The 27574-nt window shown below is 36.0% G+C and overlaps 2 protein-coding genes across 4 annotated transcripts in view; both read left to right on the top strand.

Moving 5' to 3' along the window:
• The first annotated feature begins 6860 nt into the window (after positions 1-6860).
• On the top strand, positions 6861-9590 carry LOC146131746 (selenoprotein H-like). The gene is made up of 3 exons (XM_083397508.1): positions 6861-7053; positions 7617-7759; positions 9316-9590. The coding sequence occupies exons 1-3, from the start codon at positions 6905-6907 to the stop codon at positions 9414-9416; spliced, it is 393 nt and encodes a 130-aa protein (XP_083253634.1). The 5' UTR covers positions 6861-6904; the 3' UTR covers positions 9417-9590.
• Positions 9591-15909: 6319 nt separating this feature from the next.
• LOC146131745 (uncharacterized) overlaps positions 15910-27574 on the top strand; it is a 32142-nt gene continuing 20477 nt past the window's right edge. For 2 of the 3 annotated variants that reach the window (XM_083396903.1, XM_083396902.1), the window contains exons 1-3: positions 20996-22845; positions 26306-26432; positions 27129-27230. In XM_083396903.1, the coding sequence (XP_083253029.1) occupies positions 21217-22845; positions 26306-26432; positions 27129-27230 (1858 nt within the window). In that variant the 5' untranslated portion in view covers positions 20996-21216. Of the gene's footprint in view, positions 16048-17273; positions 17337-20995; positions 22846-26305; positions 26433-27128; positions 27231-27574 lie in introns of those variants that run through there. The other variant, XM_083396904.1, reaches the window with a different exon arrangement.

The raw sequence follows: 27574 nt of genomic DNA, 5'->3' as shown, positions 1-27574 counted from the left end.
ATTGTGCTCCTAAAATCGACAGGAATCAAGACTATAGGGATTTCAGATGCTCGATTAAAAGTATCCGTGTCCTATATATAACCTATGACGTAAACAAGCGAATCAGAGGATATTAAAACGTTCAAGGTAACTTTAATTACGCCAAAACATCATCTTTAGCTTTAAAGTTTAGTTTCTTCCAGTGATCAACCTACTAGCTCTTAATAATGTGATATTTCAAGATAGATCGAAACCTTGTTTAAATTCCTAGAATAATTCGGTATCGGCTCCCATCTAACATTATCGGGCAACCTTAATCAAGACGATAAAATCAAATGAGCTTCGAAGTAGAGAAATAATAGACTAACCTACATTCTCTCTGCGCTTGTTGAGCTTTTATTAGGACAGGGGTCGGCAACCATTTTCTAGTCGCGGGCCAAAACCAAACTCAGAAACGTCTCTGCGGGCCGCACAGAATGATAACTAAGAAAACTGTGCATCAGGCGGGCCTCTGATCTTTTTTGTTGTAAAGTGTTGGCGCAAAGCGCGAAAAAAGGCGTCTGTTTGGTTCAAAATTCGATTTCACATGTCGTCATCCATACTACAAATGAAAAGTGTAATAAAACTACTTTTGGGAACGCGATAACATTTAAAGTTAAGCTAGCTGAGCGTTTGAAGACGCTTTTAAATGAAAGCACAACTAGCGAGCGAAGCGAGCGCGAATTTTTTTTAGTATACCGGCATTTCTTTTAAATTCTTGCAAGTATTTATTACATTGCCGAAAATAAAAAATAAAAAAATGTTGAAAAATATGTCCAATATTTTTAAATACGTTTTCTGTTTTTCCGCGACGCACTTTGGCAGATGTCACAAAGAATTGCTGATCTAGTTGAAAAAACAGCATCATACCATAAACAAAACGGACGTAGAAAGATCATTCACGCGAAGCGCGAAAATTTTTCGCACTTATATCGTTGAAATAGTCAAAAAGTATGTGAAAGTGTCTTTAATTTGTCAAAGAGGCGGCGGGCCGGATGAATTACGTCGGCGGGACGGATCCGGACCGCGGGCAGTAGGTTGCCGGCCCCTGTATTAGGATGCCCGATGCTTTATTTTCAATTTCGGCGCCGATAATTACCGATAAAACGGCCGAAACGTCATAACTATAAAAATAAGCAAAATTCTTGGGTTTAAAACAAGTAATGTAATGTATTTTTAGTTTATTTGGCCATTCCTGTAAATTTAGGTTTCTGGGTCAAGCGACTTGACTCTTCACTTAATTTTAGCTTCATTTTTGCACATGAACAGTTTGCTCGCTACAGTCATAATTGTAGAAAGTCAATTTCAAGTAAAGTCTTTCTTCATAAAAATTAAACGGTACACTACTAAAATTAGTAAGCTAGCTCGATTGGAAGCAATACTAAAAAATAACAAAAACGCAATGTATGACATGGAAATTGTTTATGTAAAAAAAATTAGATATATAAGGCAATTTTATAATTTCCCAAAAGACTAAGTTAAGTTCAAGTCCACTTTGAAAACTGTGACCTAGTGCGGCATTGACTTAACTTACAGCCCTGCTAACTTTCAGGGAGAAATTGCTGCCTTTGCATAAAAACATTTGCAAAAATTGCAAAAGGTGAATTTATCGGAAATAAATTATAAATAAAGTAGTTTTAAACACCTTGCCACCTTGTTGGCTGATTTTTGCTCAAAGGTCGACATTATGTGTTTTGTTGGAGGTGGAGAAACAACTAAACTTGGATAATTAGGCTTGCCAAAAAGCATGTAGGCCAGCCACGATGAAAATATTACCGTTGTACTTTCCAATCCTGATTATATTACATCGTATTGACACCGTTCGGCTCCGACCATCCCTCCAGTTCCCAACCAGATCTCCACAAAGCTTGCCCGAGAGTGAACTGAAAAGTTGTTGGTGAAGCATTATTTCTTTTGGGAAGAGCATTATTCATTTTTTACTTAGCATAATATAGAATGTAAAGTTAGTATTTGTAAATGTGGGCTTAGGTCTCTTACATCATTATTCGGGCCAGAATAAAAAGTATGTAAAACAAAGTTTAACGACGTCACAAAATTGCGTAATATAGCAATAATCCACAAAACACTTGCACGCGCGAACTCGTGCAACTAAAGTTAGATAATCAGGCCTGCAAAAAGCATATTCAGGCCTCCCACAGTAACAATGAAAACATTACCTTTGCACTTTCCAATTTTGTCATGTGAACATTGTACTGGCATCTTTTGGCATCAGACATTCCTCTAACCCCCTAACCACCAAATCTCCGCAAAGCTGGTCCGAGAATAACTAAAAAGTTGTTTTGTAAAGCATTATTTCTTTGCGAATGAGCATTTTTCTTTTGTGAAGTTGTTTGTAAATGTGGGGTTAGTATTAAGCTGGATGTTTTAAACATTCCGAATAAAAAAATGATACAAACGAAAAGACTAAGTTTAATGACGTAAAAAAATTACGCAATATAGCAGAAAACTACAAAATACTTCTCAAGCTCGAACTCGTGCAGAAAACGCAGTTTAAATTCGGTTTAATGTGCGAAGCGCGAAAAAATAACTTAAATTAAAGTTAAACTTTTACTTTCACCTATACGTTTCGGCAGAGGATACAGTTAATGGGTCCATAATTACAACTCCAGAATGTTCACCTGGTTGTAGACGTCGAAGTACAAGTACTGGTTGTTGAAGTATAGGATAAGCGCGACGTGGTGATCCGGTGCAAAGCTGCGGCGTTTATCAGCCATGGTGCTCGGCTACAGCGACGAGTAGATTGACGGAACCAACCTTGCTTCGATCAAACCACCATCTGATAATTGCAATGCATTAAAATTAAGAGTAGGTATATGTTTACTGTTGGATAATAAACAAATCGATCTTAATCAAAACAAATCGGTAAAACTAAATGAGGACAATACCTAGTTTTTTTTAAATATGAGCATAATATCTAAGTATTAAACCGCAGCACATTCGTGATTTGAGTCTTATAAAATTAAACCATCTTGATAATTGCAGTTATTTGATGTTATTCCGATCTAGTTCCTAATTAAAACATTGGTTGATTTAACAAAATATCAAAAGCCATAATATTCGAAAAGTTTTTTTATCGCTTTTACCTTCACTTGATTTTTACCTTGATGATGACATTAGTTATTGCTGAAACGTCTGTAAATTTCGAAATGTCGCTTTTATCAAATATTGTGGCTTTGATATTTTTATTGAAATTACTAAAGAAACCCGGGAAAAACCTGATGTTATACCAACGTTGACTTTATTCCAACTGTCTTATTGCTGGAGTCCATTTATATTCCTTAAAACCTGAAACACAAAAAGATCGTTGGTAAAAGATTTTGTCTATGCTGTGCAGCAATAAAATAATAATAAGTGTCAAACCAATTAATCAACAAATTCTAACAGGCATGATACCCCAACAACATTTCGTGGAAACCAAATGTTTGATGAGACGAAGAGTTGTATAAAACTCTTTTGAACTTAAAGACAAATAAATCCGTTTATAGGCCAATACCTGGAAAACAAAATATTAGTTGCTAATTTAGGAATATACATCGGTACAAAAGACTATTAATTAAAAACTCGTCAGACAAGATAAAATTATCAAGTGATATTCTATCTTATGATTTATCGTCTGTCTTTGCGGCATTATCAACAAAACTAAAAAAAATTAAAGATTTTAGTTTAAAAAACATTCAAGTTTGATGGTCGCCTCAAATGTCACTCTTATAACAAAACTTCGACAAATAATTAAAACCCACCGATCATCTAGTAAGTTAATTTGTTATCTGGTTTTGTATTTAGTGTTTTAACCGTTTAATAGCATTCCCGCTAAGAAAAACATGGCAGCTCAGCCGGCCTACCTAGCGAGAATTTACCCCGAGTACAGCCGGAGGCCCGACCATGAAGGGCTGACGATGATTTCTGCCATCGGCTGCGAGCTCTAATTGTTGGGTAAGTACAAAATGAAAAAAAAAATGTTTTTCGTTGGCCTGTGGCTAGGTAGCGCACAAGTACGACGCGATCAACCGGTTGAAAACGATCATCTACACTACAGTATTTCATATCAACTATTTTAGCAAGCGGAAGCGGAAAACTCCATAAAAACATTAAAAAGTTGAGAATCACACAGGTGTGTAGGCTTCAAGAGTTTTAGGAGCAACTGGTCTACTACACAACATTCAAGAGAACTGTCGTTAACAATTAGGAGCCGAATTAAATGTACTACAAAAGCGTGTAAACTTAAGTTAGAACATTTTGGCGGGTTTGTTAAAAATGTCCCCAGTCGACTTTTACGATCACAGCACACAAACAAAACCGAAGGGCGGTTCTGCTTAAGAGAAGAGATAAGAGAGGAAAATAGTTTCAGCAAACAAGTAAAACAAAAGTCGACTGGGGACTTTAGGGGAATTCCTTCAAAGCAACTATAATCGCCCCTTAAGCTATAACCACATTAATATGGCGAACTGTTTACCGAAGCAAAACAATTTTTTTCTTGCATTTTGTCAAAACGACAAAAAAAAACAGAATTCAAAATTTTGGAGCATAATGGTTGGAGGTTGTAGTAAGACGTAATAAGAATATCAAAGCCCATACAGAAGTAGGTATCATTTTTGGACGTGTTTTAACATGTTGAAAATGAATAAAGAGTTATTCGAAACGTCCAAAATGATACCTACTTCTGTATGGGCTTTGATATTCTTATTAAGAATTCAAAATGATTCCACAAAAATGTTGCCAACCCAGTTTTATTACCGCTCAACGTTTTTCTTATGTTTAAACTAAATTCAAATCTGTTTTACAAACAAAAACTTTCATACGAAACAACAATAGTAAAAAATATTGCAAAAAGCTCACCTACATTTAAACAATGTTTAGTTAAGTGTTATCGGGAGTGGTGACATTGGTGTAAATAATCATAAATTATTATAAAACATCAAAAATTTAAAGTAGGCTAGTCCGTTACATTACAACAAACTTACCTGACAGCGCTGCGGTTGAGCAAGAATGATCCTTTCCACCTTGACAGCATTCCACCACTGACACGTTTTACTTTTTCTTTCTTCAATCTGCCGAAAAAGGAATTTTCATCCGCGCTGATTACTCGTGAGGTCACGTGACGACTACTGCAGCCTGAAGCATCGAAACATTTCTTAATTGGGTGGAGGTGTTAAAGCAATGCTGTTCGACGTTTGTTTTATAAAACATAAAACAGCAAAATGCTGATAAAAGGAAAGGTTATCTACCTAGGTGTTACCAAACTACGACCGACCTGCGGCACATTTTCTTTATGCGATTAACAATTCGTTGCTACGAGCATCTTCACCATTGTCATTTCGGCGAAATAATTTTTTGGTATTTTTTTTAATTTTTTTCCATCTGTTTACCACAAATCCTTTAATAACGACGGCTTAAGTTTAGCGAAGGACAATATTTTTTCCTTGTTGCAGAATGAGCTGAAAATTACAGAAATGCAACTCTAAACACCTCTCTTTTGAATGAAATTGGTCTCTAAGGGTACCCATTCACCGTTTTCCAACGAAATAGCTTTTTCGAAGACTAATTAGGGCAAAATACGCAAAACAAAGGGGGTAAACCAAGTTTAACAAACGACAAATATTTTTCCTTATTGCCGAATGAGCTGCAAATTGCAGAAATGCAACTCTAAACACCTCTCTTTTGAATGACATTGGTCTCTTAGGGTACCCATTCACCGTTTTCCAACGAAGCGTTAGAGGTGTTTAGACTTGCATTTCTGCAATTTGCAGCTCATTCTGCAATAAGGAAAAAATATTGTCCTTCGCTAAACTTGGTAAGCCGTCGCTAATTCGCGTATTTTGCCCTAATTGGTCTTCGAAAAAGCTTTTTCGTTGGAAAACGGTGAATGGGTACCCTTAGAGACCAATGTCATTCAAAAGAGAGGCCCAGTGGTAAAATAAGCTGAAACCGTCCGGAGCGGCATCCCGGTAAAACATTTTTTGCAGGTACGTCGTAAAAAATGGTAAAAATGTTCTTTTTCAAGCCACGCAATAAAGTGCTATTCAAGACACAGCAATACCAACTTAAATGTGTCATTTTTTATATTGTTTGATTTTTTTATCTAGGAAACTAATTTAATCAAAGTCAATTTCAAACAAACTCACACATTTTAAACAATTTATCAAGGAGTCGAACCGTTTGACTTTTCCGGTTCAGGTTCGGTTCGGGTTCAAGGATTTTTTCGGAATCCGGTTCAGTTCCGGTTTCGGTTCTGAGGGATTTAAAAGTTCCGGTTCAGCTCCGGTTCAACCATCGTTATTTTAAAACCTACGTGACTTATTATAAAAAGCAGTATAAAAAATAAACGATTTTTTCATTCAATATTCATATTTTTTCATAAAATTTCGAACATGGCGTAACTTGACTCTGTAAAATAGAAGTTGTAACGTCATGCAGGAGCGAACCGCTTTTATTTACGGGTTCGGGTTCGGTTAAGGTTCAGGTACTTTCAAATTGTTCGGTTCAGTTCCGGCTCCCTAAAATCTTATAAAATCCGGTTCAGGTTCGGTTACGGTTCGGAAAAAATTGACCCAAAACCGGTTCATAACGTTCCGGTTCGTCTCCGGTTCGACTCCCTGCAATTTATCTAATCGTCTTAGTAAATTTTTCTGTCCTTCATAAAACATTCGTGTGCTTTTTCAAAAAATTAGCTTCTTTTTTAATTTTTTGCTTTTACAAAGCACTAGTGCAGATTATGCGTGCTAAAGGTGTTGATTAAATAAAAGGCATGTTTGTGTGGTATGCGGAAATTTTCGTGCACTGTGGTATGCGGCAAAGTAACTTAATTGTGTTTAGCCAAAAAATTGAAAGATCTCATTTGCAAATTTTGTTTTTTGTGTTTGCAAACATGGCTCGTAAAAAGCGAAAGGTTAATGTTGACGCAAAAACGATTGATGATGACAAAAAAGATCCAACGCCGACAAGTGTGGATTCATCACCGCCAGAAGCTAAAAGCAGAAAGAAAACAGACAACGTTTTGCTCAAAATTGAACACTGGTATGTTAAAATAAAATATTTCATTTATTGTTTTAGTTATCTGAGCATTTAAACTCCCGGGCGAAAATGTGGTAGGATTCTAGACAACCGCCTCATTTTTTTCAGTGATAATAAAATAAGTGGTTAATAATATTGGGCGCTCTTTCACTATCGTACGTAAAAATTAATAAAAAAAAAAATTTCTTCAAATGCCGCATACCATAACACATATTGTTTGGGTTAGGGTGCGGGTAAGCGTTTGGTTGAGGGTGGGTGAAGTTAATATTAATAATAAACATAATATTACTTGACCCACCCTCACCCAAACGCTAACCCGCACCCTAACCCAAACAATATGCATTGTGGTATGCGGTATTATTATTTTTTTTTTTGCATAACTTTTCACGTACAATAGTGAAATAGCGCCTAATATTGTAGTTTAGGTAATTAAAATATAAATTTACGCAATATTTTGTGTGAAAATACTAAAACAGCATGTCTTACAAAAAATGCCACCCCATTCACACACAATAGATAAATAAGAAATTATTCAAGTTATTTTCTAACATGTTTCCCTTTTACAGCAAATCCTGACACGTTTATGGGAAGAATGCCAAGATAATTGTTGCCGCAATCAAAGAAGTTTGCCCAGATTTAGAAGTAGTTATAAACGAGACCAAACCAAGAAGCAAATCGTTTGAAATCACCATTGAAAAAGAAAACAAAAGTTCGTAAATACTTTTTGTTTAGTTTTTTGAATAGAGATGATTGAATAGAGTCCCAATACTTGACCCATCACATTTTTTCAAGTTATTGTAAATCTAGGCTTGCCATTTTTTAGAAAGGTAAATCCGGGAAGCATATTGAAAACTGTAAATAAACTTAATGTAAACTAATACAAACAATTTAATGCAACTAATTAACTTAACGGGGTTGCGGTTGTTTTATATTTTGCCAGGGAGTATTTTCAGGGCCCTATTTTTAAGGGTGGTTTGTCTAAGTAATTTAAATTGTAACCGAAAGGAATTTTCTGTAATGTGTTTTCTGTAAAAAATGAGTCGGGTAAATACGTTCTACAATTAAACTAGGATGCGGCCCTCGTGAACGCAGCAACAATATTAGTCCGTACATGGTGGCAAATTTTGCGAACTCAACCTAAATTTTGCGCGGTAACAGACATCAAGAAGTTTTTAAACATATAAATCTTAAGTTGGAAACATTAAAAAAATGTTTATTAAGGCAATCATTATGTTGACTTTAATTTGATTTGTAATGCTGAAAACCCGAAAACCCGCGACATTTATCGATATAGAATTACTAACAAACGTTAAACTTTAAGTTGTAACAGCAATTGTTTAGACTTGCGTAATATTCAAGCAAATAATACCAGAACCAAACTGCGTCATGCTTGAAAAAAAAAATTGCTTAATGGTGACCGGGTTGCGACGGCGCTCGCTTACTTTCCTCAAAAAGTTATCTCCCAGCACCCGCCGGATAATATCCATTTAATTTACTCACCACACACAAAAAGAAACTATAGCCCCAGCAACCTCATCCCAAGAAAAATATTTCTTAACACTCGCTGGAAAAATAATTAATTTTTGTTAAAAAAGTTTGCTTGATAGCCTTACCAACCAAAAATGAAAAGTAAAAAGTATTACTTAGTTTTGAGAAAGAATTACTAAATGGATAAAAAATGGCTAACAATGGCTAAAAGTTTTTACACTTTTTAATTTTTTTTTGTTAATCTCAAATTGCAAAATCTGGGACAAATTGGTTAACCGGGTGGGACACCGGGACAAGGCCTCAAAACTCGGACTGTCGCGGATAAACCGGGACGTATGGCAAGCCTATGTAAATCTATCAAACATGCCTAAAAATATAATTGAAAACTGCTGCTTGCTTAGTCTAAAAATTGTAATAACACTTGGTTTGTGAAATACTTGTTAGAATGTAATTGCTGTTAAAAAAATTCTAAAAAGTTTTGTTGAAGTTTTACCTACCCATATGCATGCATTTATTCAATTATTTTTACAACTTTATTATTGCAAGAATTAAAGTTTAACACTTGCAATGCAGTAGGCCTTTAGCTTTAAAGAATTGTAGATATATATATTATTTTATTGAAAATGGCTATTATACCTTTGTTTTTGAATTATATTTAAAGCAATGACGATTGACTTAATTTTATCATCTAAAACCAAAGTATTTGATTTAAAAGTCTTGATTCTGTTGATTAATCTGTGTGCCAACCCTGTCTTTACATTTGTGACTTTTTTACAGCTTATCTTCTATGGTCCGGCCATAAGAAAGGTCCACCAAGGAAATTGAAATTCCCCACATCGGAAGAAATTCAAGACCTCTACAAAACTGAGCTTGCTTAATCACAAATACATGCACGAATTTGTATGAAATCTATGACTTCTGAAAGCTAAATGTGCAATTTGTACAAGCTAATGAATGAACCCCTGTTTTCATACAAAATTAACATGTTTTTGTGTTTAAATACTTAACTATCACTGCCATTTATTTCTTCTTTTTTTAATACATACACTGTTCTAAAAGTTGTGTAAGAACTAACATAGCAAGCAAAGGGAGAGTGTGTTTTAAGGAGTTTTAACAGGCCGAAATGTTCTCTTAATTTTTTAAATGGTCATTTTAGAATTATTTTCACCTGTTTTTTACGTAACTATATATATATTTTTGAGACCCCTCAAACAAACAAAAATGGTGATAGATAGAGATGTCTGAAGCTTAACATTTTATCAAATACCCGACATTTTGGATAAAAAATCGATCATATAGCAATGACGACATTATGTTCAAACTAGAAAAATTGATGAAACGTTTTTTCCCAAAGTTTAGCGCTAAAAGGTTAACTACTCCATTTAAATTACCAAACAACTTATAACCCGAACTTTGTTAAGTTGCAATCAGGGATATTCAATGCTTCGTAATTTCCTTACCCGGAATTTTAGGTCAAAGGTTGCTTATAGAAAATTCGTTTCGGTACTAAATTACGTCATTGTTATTTCCGAATAGGCAAATTACTGAAATTATAACATGAAAAAAGGTGTAGGCCATCATAAGCCAAGGCTGAAATACAGATAATAATTTTGCATTGAACAAGTACCAATGTTACTGTTTTTTAACCTCAGTGTCGAACGAGTGGGCTACAGATACCATTTAATTTGTATCAGTTTCGATAATTTAGCTCATATTTCCCAATGCCACTTTTTATTATCATAATTAGGCATATCCGATCCTACCATTTTGATCTGATAACGATATTTCAGACTAAAATATGGTGAAAATTGGGAAAGTTTAAAGGCATTTCCACTTTCCAGGTTATTGTGGCAGCGTTTCTACAGTTGTAACAATAAGTAAACAAGTCTAAGGTCTAAAGCAGCGTTTAGTATATTTTCCGTAATGTTTAGAAATCGCCTAAAATTAATATAATTGGTATTAGAGATGTCCGGTAATACCGGATCGAGACCAATACCCGATACCAAGCCTATCGGTGCCGATCCAATAGCACATTAACATAAAAAAATTCAACCATGGCTTACGATCCAAAGCAGCTAATCAACCTTGAAAGGTAAATTTGTCAAAAATGTGGGTTATTAACTAGATGTAAAGATGTAACTAAACTTCTTGATTCTTAACTTAAGCAAATAATCTCGAAAAAAAAACGTTTGAACATTTAAATTTTATCTATTCTACTTGTTTGAGCATAGTTATGACGTTATTCAGGATCGGATTATTTTTGACCAAATATCGGAATAATATGTCAAGTATCGTACACTCCTAGTTATTATCTTTAAGTTTAAAAACGTCGAACGTCTTTCTTCAAGTTTTTATATCGCAAGACGTGGGATGGTTTGTAAAACTTTTTTAAAACTGTGCGAAAACCGCATGTTTGATTATGTACCTCTTATGACTGGGTCAAAAGCCCCAAATCGTTCTTAAACTAAAGCTTGTGTGTTGAATTGGTAAAACAAAACGTTCTTCCAAAACGGGGCAAAAATTTAGCGACTATTAAAGCGTCAGCATTAGAAAAATACTTTTCTTTAAGGAACCATTATTGCTCTCAGAATTAAATAATATTTTACGAATTTTGTGCATAGTGATCAAACAATTCTTAAATAGAGTGGTAAATGTAATAATTTTCGATCTTAAATCAGCTGCTGCGTAGATTTTGTAAAAACATAATCCGGCGTCAAGCTTAACAAACAGCAAATAAAATACAAAATTGTGTTTGTATATTTCAAAGTATGTCCACACACATGTTTAACATTTAACCACAAGCAACAGAACAACATAGACATAGTTTTATAGTTTAATTGTAGATGACAAAAAGTGCACAGTTGTAAAAACTTTTCATCCAAGAAGAACCGGCGGCCATTAACGCATGAGAGCAACGCACGCAACCGAAATCACACTTTTGCTTGATAGCCTTACCAACCAAAAATGAAAAGTAAAAAGTATTACTTAGTTTTGAGAAAGAATTACTAAATGGATAAAAAATGGCTAACAATGGCTAAAAGTTTTTACACTTTTTAATTTTTTTTTGTTAATCTCAAATTGCAAAATCTGGGACAAATTGGTTAACCGGGTGGGACACCGGGACAAGGCCTCAAAACTCGGACTGTCGCGGATAAACCGGGACGTATGGCAAGCCTATGTAACATAACATGAAAAAAGGTGTAGGCCATCATAAGCCAAGGCTGAAATACAGATAATAATTTTGCATTGAACAAGTACCAATGTTACTGTTTTTTAACCTCAGTGTCGAACGAGTGGGCTACAGATACCATTTAATTTGTATCAGTTTCGATAATTTAGCTCATATTTCCCAATGCCACTTTTTATTATCATAATTAGGCATATCCGATCCTACCATTTTGATCTGATAACGATATTTCAGACTAAAATATGGTGAAAATTGGGAAAGTTTAAAGGCATTTCCACTTTCCAGGTTATTGTGGCAGCGTTTCTACAGTTGTAACAATAAGTAAACAAGTCTAAGGTCTAAAGCAGCGTTTAGTATATTTTCCGTAATGTTTAGAAATCGCCTAAAATTAATATAATTGGTATTAGAGATGTCCGGTAATACCGGATCGAGACCAATACCCGATACCAAGCCTATCGGTGCCGATCCAATAGCACATTAACATAAAAAAATTCAACCATGGCTTACGATCCAAAGCAGCTAATCAACCTTGAAAGGTAAATTTGTCAAAAATGTGGGTTATTAACTAGATGTAAAGATGTAACTAAACTTCTTGATTCTTAACTTAAGCAAATAATCTCGAAAAAAAAACGTTTGAACATTTAAATTTTATCTATTCTACTTGTTTGAGCATAGTTATGACGTTATTCAGGATCGGATTATTTTTGACCAAATATCGGAATAATATGTCAAGTATCGTACACTCCTAGTTATTATCTTTAAGTTTAAAAACGTCGAACGTCTTTCTTCAAGTTTTTATATCGCAAGACGTGGGATGGTTTGTAAAACTTTTTTAAAACTGTGCGAAAACCGCATGTTTGATTATGTACCTCTTATGACTGGGTCAAAAGCCCCAAATCGTTCTTAAACTAAAGCTTGTGTGTTGAATTGGTAAAACAAAACGTTCTTCCAAAACGGGGCAAAAATTTAGCGACTATTAAAGCGTCAGCATTAGAAAAATACTTTTCTTTAAGGAACCATTATTGCTCTCAGAATTAAATAATATTTTACGAATTTTGTGCATAGTGATCAAACAATTCTTAAATAGAGTGGTAAATGTAATAATTTTCGATCTTAAATCAGCTGCTGCGTAGATTTTGTAAAAACATAATCCGGCGTCAAGCTTAACAAACAGCAAATAAAATACAAAATTGTGTTTGTATATTTCAAAGTATGTCCACACACATGTTTAACATTTAACCACAAGCAACAGAACAACATAGACATAGTTTTATAGTTTAATTGTAGATGACAAAAAGTGCACAGTTGTAAAAACTTTTCATCCAAGAAGAACCGGCGGCCATTAACGCATGAGAGCAACGCACGCAACCGAAATCACACTTTTTATATTTCTTTTAACACGCTTTATATCACTTTAAAATAAATTGTTAAATTGTTTTAACATTTAACATGCGTTTTACCTCCTACAATTTTCTCAACCTGGTTTATTTGTATAATTTAGAATGCTTTACTATTCTCCGTAACATTACGCCATTCGCTTCCATTGAATGGCTTTTATCTTGTGCAGGGAGGAGTTTTATTGCTTTAACTTATTTGTTGTTTTAACACAATTTAAGTTCCGTTGGTCAGAATTTCTATTGTACTAGCTTTTGCTGAGAACATTTTACCCTTTTTCAAACATCAGGGCGAAGTGTAGTCTGTATGATAATATATTTAGTCCTTTGCGTTTTTGGTAAACGTTTCTATTTTAGAAACGTCCACCATTTTTATTTGTAATGGTGGTAAAGGGTTCCTATATTTATAGCTAAGACGTTATCAGACAACTTATATTGTTTTTCATTCAAAAGTTTATTTTTGTAAGAAACCAATTTATCTGTTTGTGGGTGTTTTAAAGGCCAAATATTTATGACTGATTGTCTTACTGAGAACTTTTCATTGTCGTTTAAACTTGCTTTTTTTGCCACAAAGTATTTTAACATTTCTACAGTAATGTGCCTATATTTTGTGAATCTTAAGTGCCTTTTTTTTTTAAATTCTATTTTTGAAAGCTCTTTGTTCATTTTTCGTTATCCATTTTTAAATTATAGTTATGAGCTAGTTTTCTTTACAAAACTTTTTTAAACGAGCAATTTGTTTCTTTCAAAGAGTATCTAACCCTTTGGCTTATTATGTTTGGTAAAAAATAGCTTGCCTAACTCATCATTTTTTCTCACTTGAAAGAAAAACAATAATGGTCTTGTTTTGTCAGTTGTTTAAAATATATGGTCCAGATTGGAAACTTTGGATTTTGCGCAGGGGAGATGATTTTGCAGCTTGAAATTGCGCGGCTGTAATACCATTTCTGTCCAAATTTGCGCGGCTGTAATAACGTTATTTGTAAAATTTGCACGGCTAAAATTGGAGTACTACACCGAAAACCGTTAGCGTGACGAAAGTTTTGCTTGTTCGAGCGTTTTTTTGCAGCTGAGCGCATGCAACGTTGATTTTACTTAAAGTGCGCGGCTGAGCAGGAAACTGGGGATTCATCAGGCCTTACTTTCCAACCTAATATGTGGTGTGTTGTTAACTGCGGGCATATAGATTGGCACAAACTTTTGGCCATCCAAAGTTATAATTTTCAGTTTTTAAAGTTTATCAGCTCTGTTTGTTTTACAAGGAACATTGTATACTCGATTGCATTTCAGTAACCAAAGATATTTGCATAGAATGCTTTCTAAAAACCATACAAGTGATGTCAATTGGTGTAAACTATTGCTGTATTACAATGAAAAATAGTCTTTGTGACGTATTTATCGCAGCTCACTGTATTCCATAATTCATGGCCTCCAAAGATTATTGCCACAAATTTTTTTGCCAGAATTTTGCGATATATAGTCCAGAAATTTTTCTTTGTCACACAATAAAGTTTTACCACTGGTTTTGGGAAGCATTTCCTCTCCAGAGATCTTTGGCAGGAAGGCACTGGAATGCAATTGGGTGTTGCAGACTTTAGTTTAGGATTTTGGGGCAAAAATTGGATGAAATCTTTGGCGCCACAAATTAAGAAGTGCAGCCTGGATTTTATATACTTACATTACATTTACTGATAATAATAATATAAAAGTAACCTTAAAAATGGCACTAAAACTCACACTATTAGTTTGATTAGTCACTAATATTTGAATTGTGGATATGTAAAAATCTAATTAAACTTATAATATCTTTGCCAAATAATAATATACTGTAATTCTAAAAACTGTCCGTTTGGGAGATTCTTTAACATGCTATTTACAAATATGACTTGGACATACAAAATGTATTTGAATAACTGACATTACTACTAAATTACCATGTTGTATGGTTATGGTGGGAGTATAATTAGATGGTTTTGCTAAAAGCTACAAATTTGTTTTAGATTTATTGTGTTCCACAAGCTGTTAAGTGTGATACCCTCAATTTTAGTTACGTATCTTGTAAATTTAATTTACTTAAGACTGCCAGCCACAATTTCCTTCCTTAACCTAATATGTTATACAGCAAAACATTTATAGTCTTTGGACTGCATTCCGTAATTTGTGGCTGCCAATATTTGTCCAAAAATATTTTTCTTAAAATCCTAAGACTACAACATTTCGGCCAGAACTGTGGCTATTTTTCTTAGCCAATTCGCCAGGCTTTTTACTCAAAATGGCTCAAAGCTACTAAAATGCGTTTAGTCTGTAGACCTAGAAATGTTTCACATCCAACAAGCTGTGCAGATATTTATTAGCTGCTTTCATATCTAGACCAAAGCAAATTTTAGTTGAGTGAAAAGATTCAATATATTGATTTGTATAAAACACCTTTGGCCTGAATACCGATTTATTTCAAATCAACCTCACAAATCATTCTTTTGTTACAGCAGGGTTGCCACAAAGTCTTTAAAAAACTTTAAATGTCTTGGAATTCATTTACATATTTAAGTGTTTTAAAACAAATTTTTTTGTCCGAAGATCTTTTTTATGTGAAGCTAAAGTTGTGCATTTTGATTGTGCTAAAATAAAACAAAATTTTAATAAAATATTTGTTATTGTATTGATTATGACATTTACACTGTTTTGTTTTCAACTTACAAAACATGTCAAGTGATCCGAAACCTATATAGGTTTTCCTTGAAATAGTTCATAATATTAAAGTAACATGTCTTTAAATATATTTGGATTTTCAGGGTTAGTCTGAAGCATTGGATAGTTGTTATCCTATGTCTTGGTGTCTCTTGTCAAATGAATTAAAGTTATTCTGCTTTTAATTGTAAAGTTTGTTTTGTAAAGTTTGTTCCGTGATTTGAGCCAACACAGTTCAAGGTAAGATTCTATCTCTTTAAAAATTCTTATTTATTGTTTGCATTTTAATGGCATTTTAAAGTGGATGACCTTATTCATGTACTGGAAAGCTTTAATATTTATATATATATATAAAATATCTATAAGAAAACAAGTTTTTTAAGGTACATTTGTCTTATTAGTGTTTTTCCAAAAGTATTTTTGTCTACATTTAGTGTTTTTTTTAAGTTTGTTTGCCCACCGTTGGTGTTTTCAATTTTTAAGTAAGAAAATAGAGATATGAACCAAAATATTATTCATGTTACACAGTGGCGTATCCAGGGGGGGGGGTTTGGGGGTTTGGACCCCCCCTTTTTGTAAGTGACATTATCGTTTTTGTCAGGGTTTTACACACCGTTCTAAGCGGCAATGTTTTTAATGTAATTAGGTCACGCGTCTTAAGCTAATGCAAAATTAAAATCAAAGGAAAAACGCCGTTTTTCGTCTTTTGTTTGGACGACTGTAAACGCTAGATAGTTTTCTCTTTCGACTTTCGTTATTCGTTCGGGTTGGCTGATCAGCAAGTGTGTGTTCGACAATCAGCAACAATAAATCAAGCGGTCTCCGCCTTTTTCTCGCTAAAAACGTCGAGTTAGGCGGTGCTGATGTTTCTCGATGTTTGCTGTCCGCGTCGATATCAAATGTCGGTGTGAGACAGGGGTCGGCAACCTAGGGCCTGCGGGCCGGATCGCCCACCGCCTCTTTGACAAACTATACAAAAGTCCATTTCAAACACTTTTTGGCCATTTAACTACGAAAGTGCAAAAAATTTTTCGTGTTTCGCGCGAATGATCTTCCTACGTCCGCTTTGTTTACGTTTTGACGGTGTCTTTGGAAATAGATCAGCGCTTCTTTACCGTTGCGCCATGAAAGGCATATGACGTCATTACAATCGCTATTTTATGACGTCATATCTGTCGCTATATTATGACAGACAAACGGGGAATTCCCTAAGTTGAAAACTCGAAAACCCCCCTTTTTGGATTTCTGGATACGCCCCTGATGTTACATATGGTTTGAAATATCTATATATATATACAAACACTATAGCTTATTAGTAAATTATTATGTTATGTATCAAAGATATAACCCGCTAAATAATATGACACCCAGATGTAACAATACACTTTTTCATTAGCATACCGATCTAAATGTTGATCACCAATTGATATTTCCTAAAACCATTCGTTGACATGTTTATATTTCAGTGGAGACTTATGAAACTGGTATTAGAGCCGGCGGAATTGCCACCCACAAGCATTGTTCCAAATGTAAGTTTTTATGTTTCTTTATTTAGCTTTTTGATTATGTTCAAAAATAGAATTTTTTAAATAGATAAAAAAAAATGTTTGGCTTTTTGTTAAAAATCCTAGTAAATTTATGTTTATTTAATATGTTTAATGATTTGTAAAATGCTTGTCAGTCAGTTAGGTCAGCCAAACAACAATTACAAAATATGCTGATTTCAAATATGCTTTATACTAGGTAGTATGAATCATAGAGTTGTATATATCCGCAATAATCTGTTTAAAAGAGGTTATTTTTATTATATTTGCGCTGACTACTGATATAGATAGACCAAAGTGTAATAACCCATTTACAAAAAAACAACTTAGATATTATACATCCTTGATTGTGAATAAAAGCAACCATGTTTTAAACATCAAGGGAGCTTTTGTATTTGTTGTGTAACTTTTTAGTATGGTTTTATTAGTTTTAAATGTCAGGAACACATGACTGGATTGTTCTGTTTGCTCTAGTTGTGCATTAACAGAGGGTATTGGCTGGTGTCAGTGGCACAGTCCTATGTTTAAGTAGTGCTTGTTGTACTGCTCATCGCACATACCTGCTGCCTACTGTACAGCACCATCACTGCACTAAGTGCCAGACAGAATTATGCTCTTTCACTAGTCTTAATAAAAATTTCATGAGCGCACTTTTTCTTGTCTCAAGGCTCCTATAAAATGCAATGATTTAATCACACAGAGAGAATGTTTGTCCTACTTATAGCAATACCTACACACAGCAGTTTGTTTCCAATTACATCATTTCTTATTTCTCTATTCTTGAAATCGCATGACAAATTTTATTCATTTCAACTTTTTCTATATAAAGACAATTGGACTGCATGGCAATATCAGGTTTAATGCTTAGTGTTTTACCAGTAATAAGATTAATTCGTGATTTTTCCAGTAGTATGATTAGTTAAAACTAGTAGATGGTTTAATAAAGAAAAATATATACGTGATATTTTTTTTAGTAATGTCCCACAAATTTAAAAAACAAAAAGACTACTGCAATAAATTTGTTGAACATTATTCAAAACCATTTCTTATTTATGAAAGAGTTCTAAACATAGCTTTAAATGTAAAAGTTATTCTGTTTTATAATGCTTGAATTATTTTTGGTTGAAGCATATTTTTGTTTTGTGTGTTTCTAATAGTTTATTACTTTAAAGTTGTATTCCTATTTCTGTACAGTTTGTGTAAATGAATGAATGTTCCACCAAATTAGGTTTTGTTATGTTGAATTGTGGTTTGCCTACTGAGAGGAGTGCCTCATTAAAACTTCTCCATAAGTGGAATTGAAATGACGAGAGGCGTTCAACTTTTATGTGGATTTGAAATGAACTTGAATCAATCATCTGTGATATAATAAATAAATACAAGTTTGAAGTTTTATTAAATATTTCAAAATTATTTTCAACCCCAATAAAAAAGAAAACCTTTAGACAGCATTTTATGCAAATAGAATTATAATAAAAAGAAACTTTTATTGTACTTTGTGTTGTAGAAAGTGCATTTTACAAATATCGGGATTTCCAGTAATAAAAACACAATAACGTTTCTGAATACGTTATTTGATAAAAACGAGTTAATTTTGTGGTTTCGGTTGGTTTAATTAGTTAAAGCAGTGGTGTTGTGAAACCCTAACCAGCACATCCGTCTGATGTAGGTCGCCCGTCATTTTCTAACAAGTTCAGCCCGCTGTAACTGCGCTGCTGTTTCCAGCCTCTGTGCCAATCACTCTGCATAAGCGCTTTCCTGTTGCTGGATAGCGCCGCTGCCAGTAAATCATGTGCCGGGCGCGCCAACAGCCAGGAGCAAAAAGAAACATAAGCGCGCTCTCAGTAAATTAAAGAGTTAAGCAGAGAGCACGATGCCTGGCAACGAGCTTCGAGACCGTTGCCACTACTCTATGGCACTAGCACGTGATATTCCTCTCGGGCGCCTTACTTCTGCCTCTGGGCCACGTGTTTTGTGCGCAGCGCCATCCAGGGGCGACCGAGTGCCGTTGCGAGCTCAAATTCCAGTTTTTTTCTTGCTGCTCGATTGCGTAAGCCCACGCAATTGCTCACATGTACACCGCTTAAATTTGCCCTCTAACGGACTAGTTACGCATTTCGCGTCTGACAATTGGTTTAATAAGCGCTGTTTCGAAAATACACATCGTAAAACAACCTAAAAACTTAACACTTTAAGCAATTTAAAAGATTTTCAACTCACAGTTTTGCTTTCTGCTACAAACTAGGTTATAGCTGTTCGTGCCTATTACGTAACAGACCTTTGTGAAAGGCGATTGTCGTAGAATAGCAAGATTTGTTTTTATTTAGCGCCAGTTAGTTATGTTTTGATTGGCTGCCAATGTTTTTGGATTTCGCAGATAAAAGTCGGTTTGTGTTTGGTTTAAAATGCTGTAGCAACTAAATACGTTAAATATGTAATAATTTAGCAAGAGAGGCTGTTGTAAAGTGGCTAGTTTGCGTATTTTTTTTAGTTTTTTGTGCAGTATTTTCTATCAGTTAGTATATTTCTACCAGGTTTAGCGAACAACTTCCTTTATTAATCGCATCGCCTGAAACTTTCGAAAAATCATTACCGGTAAAAATGGCAGACTGTCAGTTGAAGCTACAATCTATGATAAAGTGGCTTCCACGTTATTAGACAGAACTAGCTGCTGTTCAGGTTGTAGTGTAGACAGACCTGGGTAGTAGATGGGCCGATGCCCAAAGGGCTAAAGCAGCCGGTCTGGAGAGAAAAAGGCCGGAAAAAGAACGTAGGTCACGCTGGAAGGGCAAACTTCGTCTTTGCGTAGCGTTTTCAAAATGCTAACTGTCAACCAGCTGTAGTAAGCTACTACAAGTAACTTTGTAGATCATATGTTTTATTATTTGCAGATTAGTAGAGGTAATCAGGCCATTATAGGGCAAGTTATTGAATAACTCGCTGGAAGAGTATACCGACATTGTAAATATTGCGAGTATTGTATTTAGTAATACAGAAATATTATACCGTAGGTGGTAAAACAATAAAGTTTTAAAAAGTCATTTGACTAATCTTTGTAAAAATAAAGTTTACAGTGAAAGGTTTGATGTTTGTGCTAATATAAAACATCTATAAAAGCCAGTATACAAAAGAATGTCTGGCGGTTGCATTTAAGATGAACGTTTACTTATGTTAAACAACTTATTTAGGTTATGTACTGAATGTGAGTAACAGTGGTACAGTTAGTAGGTGAAGAAAAGTCTTGTAGTGTTGTATCCTGCGTGCCTTTAGAAATACATAGCGGCGCCATGTAATGCGACCCCGCTTTCAAACAAGCTATCTGCGATTACTTATCCGCTACAATAGAAGTAGGCAACCCTAGCACTTCAAGCCAAACCATTGTTTAATTAAACCGTCCCTGGCATATGTGTCTTTCCTTTTGCTAGGTGTGTGTGCTTTCAACACAGCGTATAGTTAAACAGTACCGACCTTTCAATAAGCATGTACACGTGCTGATAAGCGCTATTGAAGGCTAATTAATATCAGTAAGGAAACAAGATACCTAATGTGTCGCCTATTTTTGATTAATCGGCAATCTAGTCAGTGTTAAGCGATTGTGTCGCTGGAAAGATTTTTTTAACTCTATAATCTATTCCCTTAGCCTAGTGGTTACTGAACAATGCTGAAAGGTAGTTGGTCTGTTACCAGCTCCGTTTCATCGCGACGGAACCTTTCGCTTTTTGACTAGAAGTTCAATAATCGGATTTTGAGCGATTGGATATTGGATATTGTGAAAGACCGGCCAAAGCAGTCAGCAAAAATTCTGCTATCAGTTACTCATTAACCAAAGTGGCTGTTCGTAGTCGGCTTAGCACCACGCTATTCAATGACATCGCGTCCTTCAATGTACGGCTCAGGCGACAGCAACTTAAAATGCTTGGCTTCAACAGGAGACGATAAAATATTCGTGGAATCTGAAATGGTGCTGGAAAAATCGGAAGAAGAAGCGAATGTGTGCTGCGTGGAGCAAGGATTGGGCGACTGCGTACCCCCAGCTCGCCTAGTTGAGCCTGACGTTATGGAATTGAAGGATAATGCATCCCCAGTGACGTACGAAGCTAGGAGCGGCGTAAATCTGCAATCAAGTGCCGCAATAATCGATGAGCAAAAGCGAAATGGCGACTTACACCCAAAGAAGGCCACGATCGACCCACAACTCTCGTTTCTTTGTAGCACGCCTTACAGCAGTTGCAGCAGCTCTATTGGAAGCGACCTTGGCCGTCTGCTCAGCGCAACCGTTACGCTACACGCAGCCGGCGTCGGTGTCAGTGCAGCAGCAGCCAGCAACAGCTGTGCCGCGTCAGACGCCAAACTGAGAGTGACAACGCACTCTGTGATGTCACACTCGACTATTGCGTCATCACACCGCTCCAACTCCAACCTATTTTACTCGGGCGGCGACCTGGCTCTGATCAACGCCAAGAACGTGGCTCGCTCACCGGACTTTAACTCGGGCCTGGTTTCCCCTGTGGGCCAGACCCCGGCCCTGTCCATGGCCGACATCGCCGTCGTCGTTCCCGACTTCATTACGTCACCAGTTACACGTGATGACGTCATCAACAGCGAGGTTTCGCGGTCAGACAGCGAGGACAGCGCCCGGAATTCGATAGAAGCAGCCCGGGGTAGCGATAAAGCGGCGGTTGGATCGGAGCCCTGCGATAAATCAAGCAGAGTGCTTCAGGGCGCCACCGGCTTTAGGAAATGTGGGAAACGAGCGACGCAATCGAGCCAGAATACATCGATCAGTGCCAGCAGCAGGGCTGCTAGTGTCAGCAACGCTGAGCTGAGCGACAGTGGATTCTCCGAGACCGCCACCCCGCCTACTGGACACGAGCACGATCGACGACACGCAAGCACCTTCGACCTCACTTACGTGGCCCCTGAAGCTAAACACTCGCAGAAACACAAGCCGTACGATTGCTTGAGCGAACCGAAGTCGCCCGAAGATGTTGCTTCGCCCAACGCCAGCGACCTGATGGCGATTGTTGGCGAGTATTCGAGCTACGAGTCGAGCGACAGTGGGGGTTGGTGTGTCGTGAACAACAACAAAAGCAAGCAAAAGAGAAAGCAGTTCTCTCGCTCACGGGGATCCCCCCACAACCACAGCCAGCCGAAACAGGAACATCAGCAAAACGAGTCTGGCTCGAAACCACTGAAGAAAGGCCAGTATAAGCCGCAGCAGGGTAACAGGCAAAACAACGCGTTCCGTAGCGAATCTAGCAGAGGCAAGTCGCTAGCACACCGCTACGTTGGTAGAAACCACAACAATATCGCGCCTTCAGCCAGTCAGCCTTCTAAAAACGTCGCGTCTCGCCCACACAGCGCTAGTAGTAGTAGTTCTGCCTCACATAGCGGCATCAACAAGCGTCCGTTACCGGTTTCAATGCCTTTCCGCGAAGCAAGTGCTGCCATCCCAGCCACAAGCCTCGCTCCCAACAGAGCGCCCAACAACGCGGTAAGTGACCAACATGGCAACCGGTAGACAGCAGTTCTCAGCAACTGAGCGTTTTGTCTGGTCTTGAAAAAAGTCTGGTTTAGAGAAAATGGGCTCGTAAAAGCTTGTAGAGGTTATAGAATGGTGTGTATGGTACACCAGGCCGTACTTTCTCTAACTTGGATACAATCAATGTGTAGAAGCCTGTTATTATAAAAATGTTAAAAGTAATGCGAATCACAACACATAACTGAGTTGCCTATATTGCAACGCAAATGTTGTGTTTATCACTATCAAACGTAAGTTTAAATAAATTGAAAAGTGTCGCAGACTAAAAAGTTTTGAAACCAATGTTTTAAAACGAGTTTTATTTCTAACTTTGCTTGGAGTGGCTAAATAGAATGACTTGGCACTTCAACAGCGGTTTATTGCAATTCTCTCGTTTCTCTTAAATCGTGACTTCGCGAAAAAAATCGACGTCTGTCGTTTGACTGATGACGTCACATATTGAATGGATTGCACACGTTTTATAACTTGCGCTTTTGTACTTGCATGGGCTTATTAATGGCCGCGCCAATATGTACGCACCATAGACCGCATTTTGGTTATTTGAGGCCACATTCTTATTAACCGTGGGCTATGTGACGGCGGGACCTTAAACCTACACTTTTCTCCAAGATTCGACCGTCATTAAATTTACGAAAAACCTTCTAAATTAAAGTTTAAAACCGAGTGAAACTCATTTTTAAATTTGAGTTTTATTGTTAATATCACGTCAGCGGCTCGGTGATCAACTAGCAGAAACCTGCTGGTGCTGCCAATGGTTTTGGATTTCATAAAATTTTGTATAAAAAAACTCTTAAGCCAAAAATATTTAGGTTTTACATGCAGGTTGTATTGGCTTGTTGAAAAACAAAGCTCCATTTTATGCCATTTTTTTTATTTTCTCGCGTGTGCAACTGATGGTGGTTGTCTGTCCGGTGGATTTACACCATTCCAGTTTCCTGCGCCAAGTCGCCACCTTGTCCAGCTAATTACTGCAAACGTTCCAATACAAACACTCTAACAACAAGGCCAGGCCACCATAATCCAAGCCCTGTTACTTGTGCTGCGTCCAATGTTGGCAAAACTGCTTAGTGTCTATCTACGTGACTTGCCTTCTACCCGCGTAATGCAGGCGCCTGTTTTTCTTCCCTGATTCGGAGATTGTTTTGTGCGTCTCGCCGCCATAAATTATGCATCGCTGCCGTGTGCTCACACCGCGCGTCTCTAGCGAAAGGTTAAGCAGCGCATCATTGACGCTAATTTACGAAGGCCAGTCGCAGATGCATTGTGTGTCACTCCAGCCGTTAGTTTAGTGAAGGATCTATTTGTACTTGGCTGTTGTACGCCACTTTAGCTGTGTTATCGATTTGCACGCTTCGCTCCATATAAGGCATGATGACGCTTCTGCGGTCGTTCCGATATCGCGACGTCATATTGTTGTTTCGTGTCACTCGTGTGGTTGTAAATGGCGAATAATTTCTGCCTTTTTTTGAATTGTTTCGCGCTTTATATAGACGGACAGACGGTATTTAAGCTAGTCCAAAGTACACATGAAATTTTAGTAAAGGAACAACGCGAGTGCAATAAGATAAGGCTTAGTTAAATTCAGTGTTTTAAAAAGCGAAAAAGCGTTTTTTTCCAACGATCTCTTGGAATGTAGCCTACGTTCAAACTACACCAGAGAATTACAGTAAGTCTTTTGCAATCAAATTGTTTACCGGCCATCAAAGCCAAACTATAAAACCTCCGGCAAAACCTTGTTCCGGCTTTAAGTGAAACGTGGCCTACTTCTGTAAATTGCTCTCTTTTAAAGGACAGCGTATACGTTAGGTTGTTGGGATGTGTAGTGCGCTACAGTGCTGTAGAAGTGCTAGAATTGTCGCTAAAGTAGTGTATAGCAGTGCTGGAATTGCGCACTACAGAAGTGTGTAGTTTGTAGTGTGCTAGAATAAGGCGGCGCTAAAGCCATGTGTAATAGAGATAGAATAACGCACACTAACTGTGTAGCGTGCTAGAACGCACTAAAGCCATGTGTAGTAGAGCTAGAATGGTTCCAATTCGGCTTTGGTTTGCCGAAAAACATAAGGATACGATGAGTCATGTGATCGGCGGCTAGTAGCGGCGTTAGTGGGCTGTTTAATGCTCTGTTGCTGTTTCTCATTAGCGCCAGGCCTGTCTGCATAGCACAGGACTGCCTTGAAAGGTTTAAGGGGTGTAGTGGCTGGGTGGTTCGTTCATGTTGTAGCAGACAGATGTGACAAGGATGTTGGTTTGTTTGAACATGATTTATATTGGATATACACAGCCTTCAGCTTATATTAATGAAGTGACTGTTAATAGCTTTATGTTAATTTAAGCTGTCCATCAATTCCACCTACACATTGTATCTGTTTCCTTAATTAGGCTTAAAATTCAAAAGTTTTTTTGGTAATGTGTTTACTGAACTCTTTATGTGTGGTTAATGCTTGGTGTTTGAGGGTGCCAATATATTATTGGATGAAGTATGAACCCTTTTTGCAGGTTGAATTTGTGACAGGAATGTTTTTTGAGTTATGACAGCAGAAAAAAACAACAATCTGAAATTGTTTTACATTAGGACCTTCGAAACAATGTTACTTTCTCAAATGTTTAACTTACCACTTGTACAAAACTGCTAGATAAGTAGAACTTTCTGTTTAATGGGATTTTTCTTACTTTTTTGCTTGATTACTACTCTGTCTTTGTTAGTGACCTTTTTTATTTCCTTAATACATTCTGTAAATAGTGAAAGGAGTTTGAAATGAGCTTATTATGAATTGTTTTTTTAAATGTGTCATTAACGATTTGAAAATTCATTTAAAAGCAAACAAAAACATTTTCTACTTTCTCTTTGTGTTCCTACTGATGACTTTAGTCAATGTGATTCCTGTTTTACAAAATGATGCTGCACAATTAATTCATTTTATAACCCGTTTCACTGCTTTTACCAGGAACTTTCAATTGCACAAAATGACTGTGCATAATAATTAGTTTTTGTTCTAATTTTACTCATTCTAGCCTGTTACGCTACTTTATAGCCATGGTAAATGTGGCTTTAAAGGTAAATCTAGAAAAGAGCTTATTTATTGTTTATCTAAGGATGTTTTTTATTTTTTTATGTTTGAAATTGTTATTTGACAAACAGTTTAAATAGTATGTTTATTCCTGATTGGTTACATAAACAGTTTAAAAGTAGCAGTTTGATTTTAGCAACTTTTGCATTCATTTACCCAATTTGACATTCACTGAACTCCTTAACCGTAGTTAGTCTAGTGGTAAATTTAATATCCAATGTTATTTACTTTGTATTACTATAATTACAAATATGAAAACAAATCATTAGAAACCAAAGTATCCAGGTTATTTCTGGTGCCATGGCTTACATTCCTTCATAGTAATGTTTTATTTTATTTTGCAGAACCATGACCAGAAGATAAGTGTCCAGTCATCTTTGAAGACAGGACAGCAAAGCCAACTTAATTCTCCCCTCAATAACAATATATTAAACCAGAACAACCACACGCCAGCTGAAAGTATCATTGAAGGTAAATATTAATGCTGTTACATTGTAGATAAATCATTCATGTGAAAGTTACAATTGTTATTCTGCAAAAAGAAAACATTTGTTTGCAAACTTTTTGAAATCCCTATAAAGCATTGAATCAGTGTTTCTTGATAATTGTGATTCCCTAAATAATGACCGTGTGTCACCTTATTATTGTCACAGCCCACTGCAAATTGTGTGAAATAGGTTGAATAATTTTATTTAAAAAATAGCTAATTGTAATCAATTAATCCAATTTGGTAGAAATACTATTATTTATTTAAGCAACCTTTTTTCCAAAACTGTTGATGCAAATTTTTGATGTAACTGCAGTACCGCTCTGTCTTTTCAACAAAGTCATTTTAGATCTTTTAAACCCTTTTTTAATAGAAGAATAATCTATTTTTTTAAAACAGAGCATTATAAGATTAATGGTGAAAATAACGGCCCAAATAGACGTACGCTTTTTACTTCTATTTGGGCCATTATTTTCACCATTGAACTTATGAACAGATTCGTATACAGTGTTCTAAAGATCATTATAAGTTCATTAAAATGTAACTTTTGCAACAAAAAAGTAAATATTTTATTTATTTAAAAAATGTTAGCTTATACATAGTTTGTGTGGTTTCTCTTGTAGATAGATATTTATTAGGGCTATAATGAACTTGTTGACATGATTGGCTGCTTATCACAGACCCTATAAAGATGAATCATTCAGAAAGCCCCATGATGCCAGCCACAACTAGTGCCTACACTTCTGTACTTAATGGAGTCAAGCCTGAACTATCTATACAAGGTAAGACTAAAACCTTTCATAACCTGCCATAGGTTGTAAAAGAAACTTCTGGAAATATTTTTGTTTTTCTCAGTATAACTGCTCAATCATTATATTATTTAAAATGTCTTAACCACTACCACAAAATAACCTGTTGAATTTTTCGTAAAAAAATAATATTTCATATACTTGCTTGTTAAATTGTGCACACATTTAAAGTTTTTTGAGGTAAATGATCTGTCCAGGTCCAGATAAGCTAGATCAGAGGTAAATTTATTTAAAACAAATTTACTTTGAAATTGAATGATCTTCGATTGTTCGGTATTTCCCAAAACTGAATTACAAGTCAGTTATGGTTACTAATA

Source organism: Ascidiella aspersa, chromosome 9 (assembly GCF_963924565.1).
Source record: "Ascidiella aspersa chromosome 9, kaAscAspe10.2, whole genome shotgun sequence".
NCBI classification, from domain to species: Eukaryota; Metazoa; Chordata; class Ascidiacea; order Phlebobranchia; family Ascidiidae; genus Ascidiella; species Ascidiella aspersa.
Note: the sequence above shows the minus strand (reverse complement) of the source record. Positions and strands in the feature narration are given on the sequence as shown.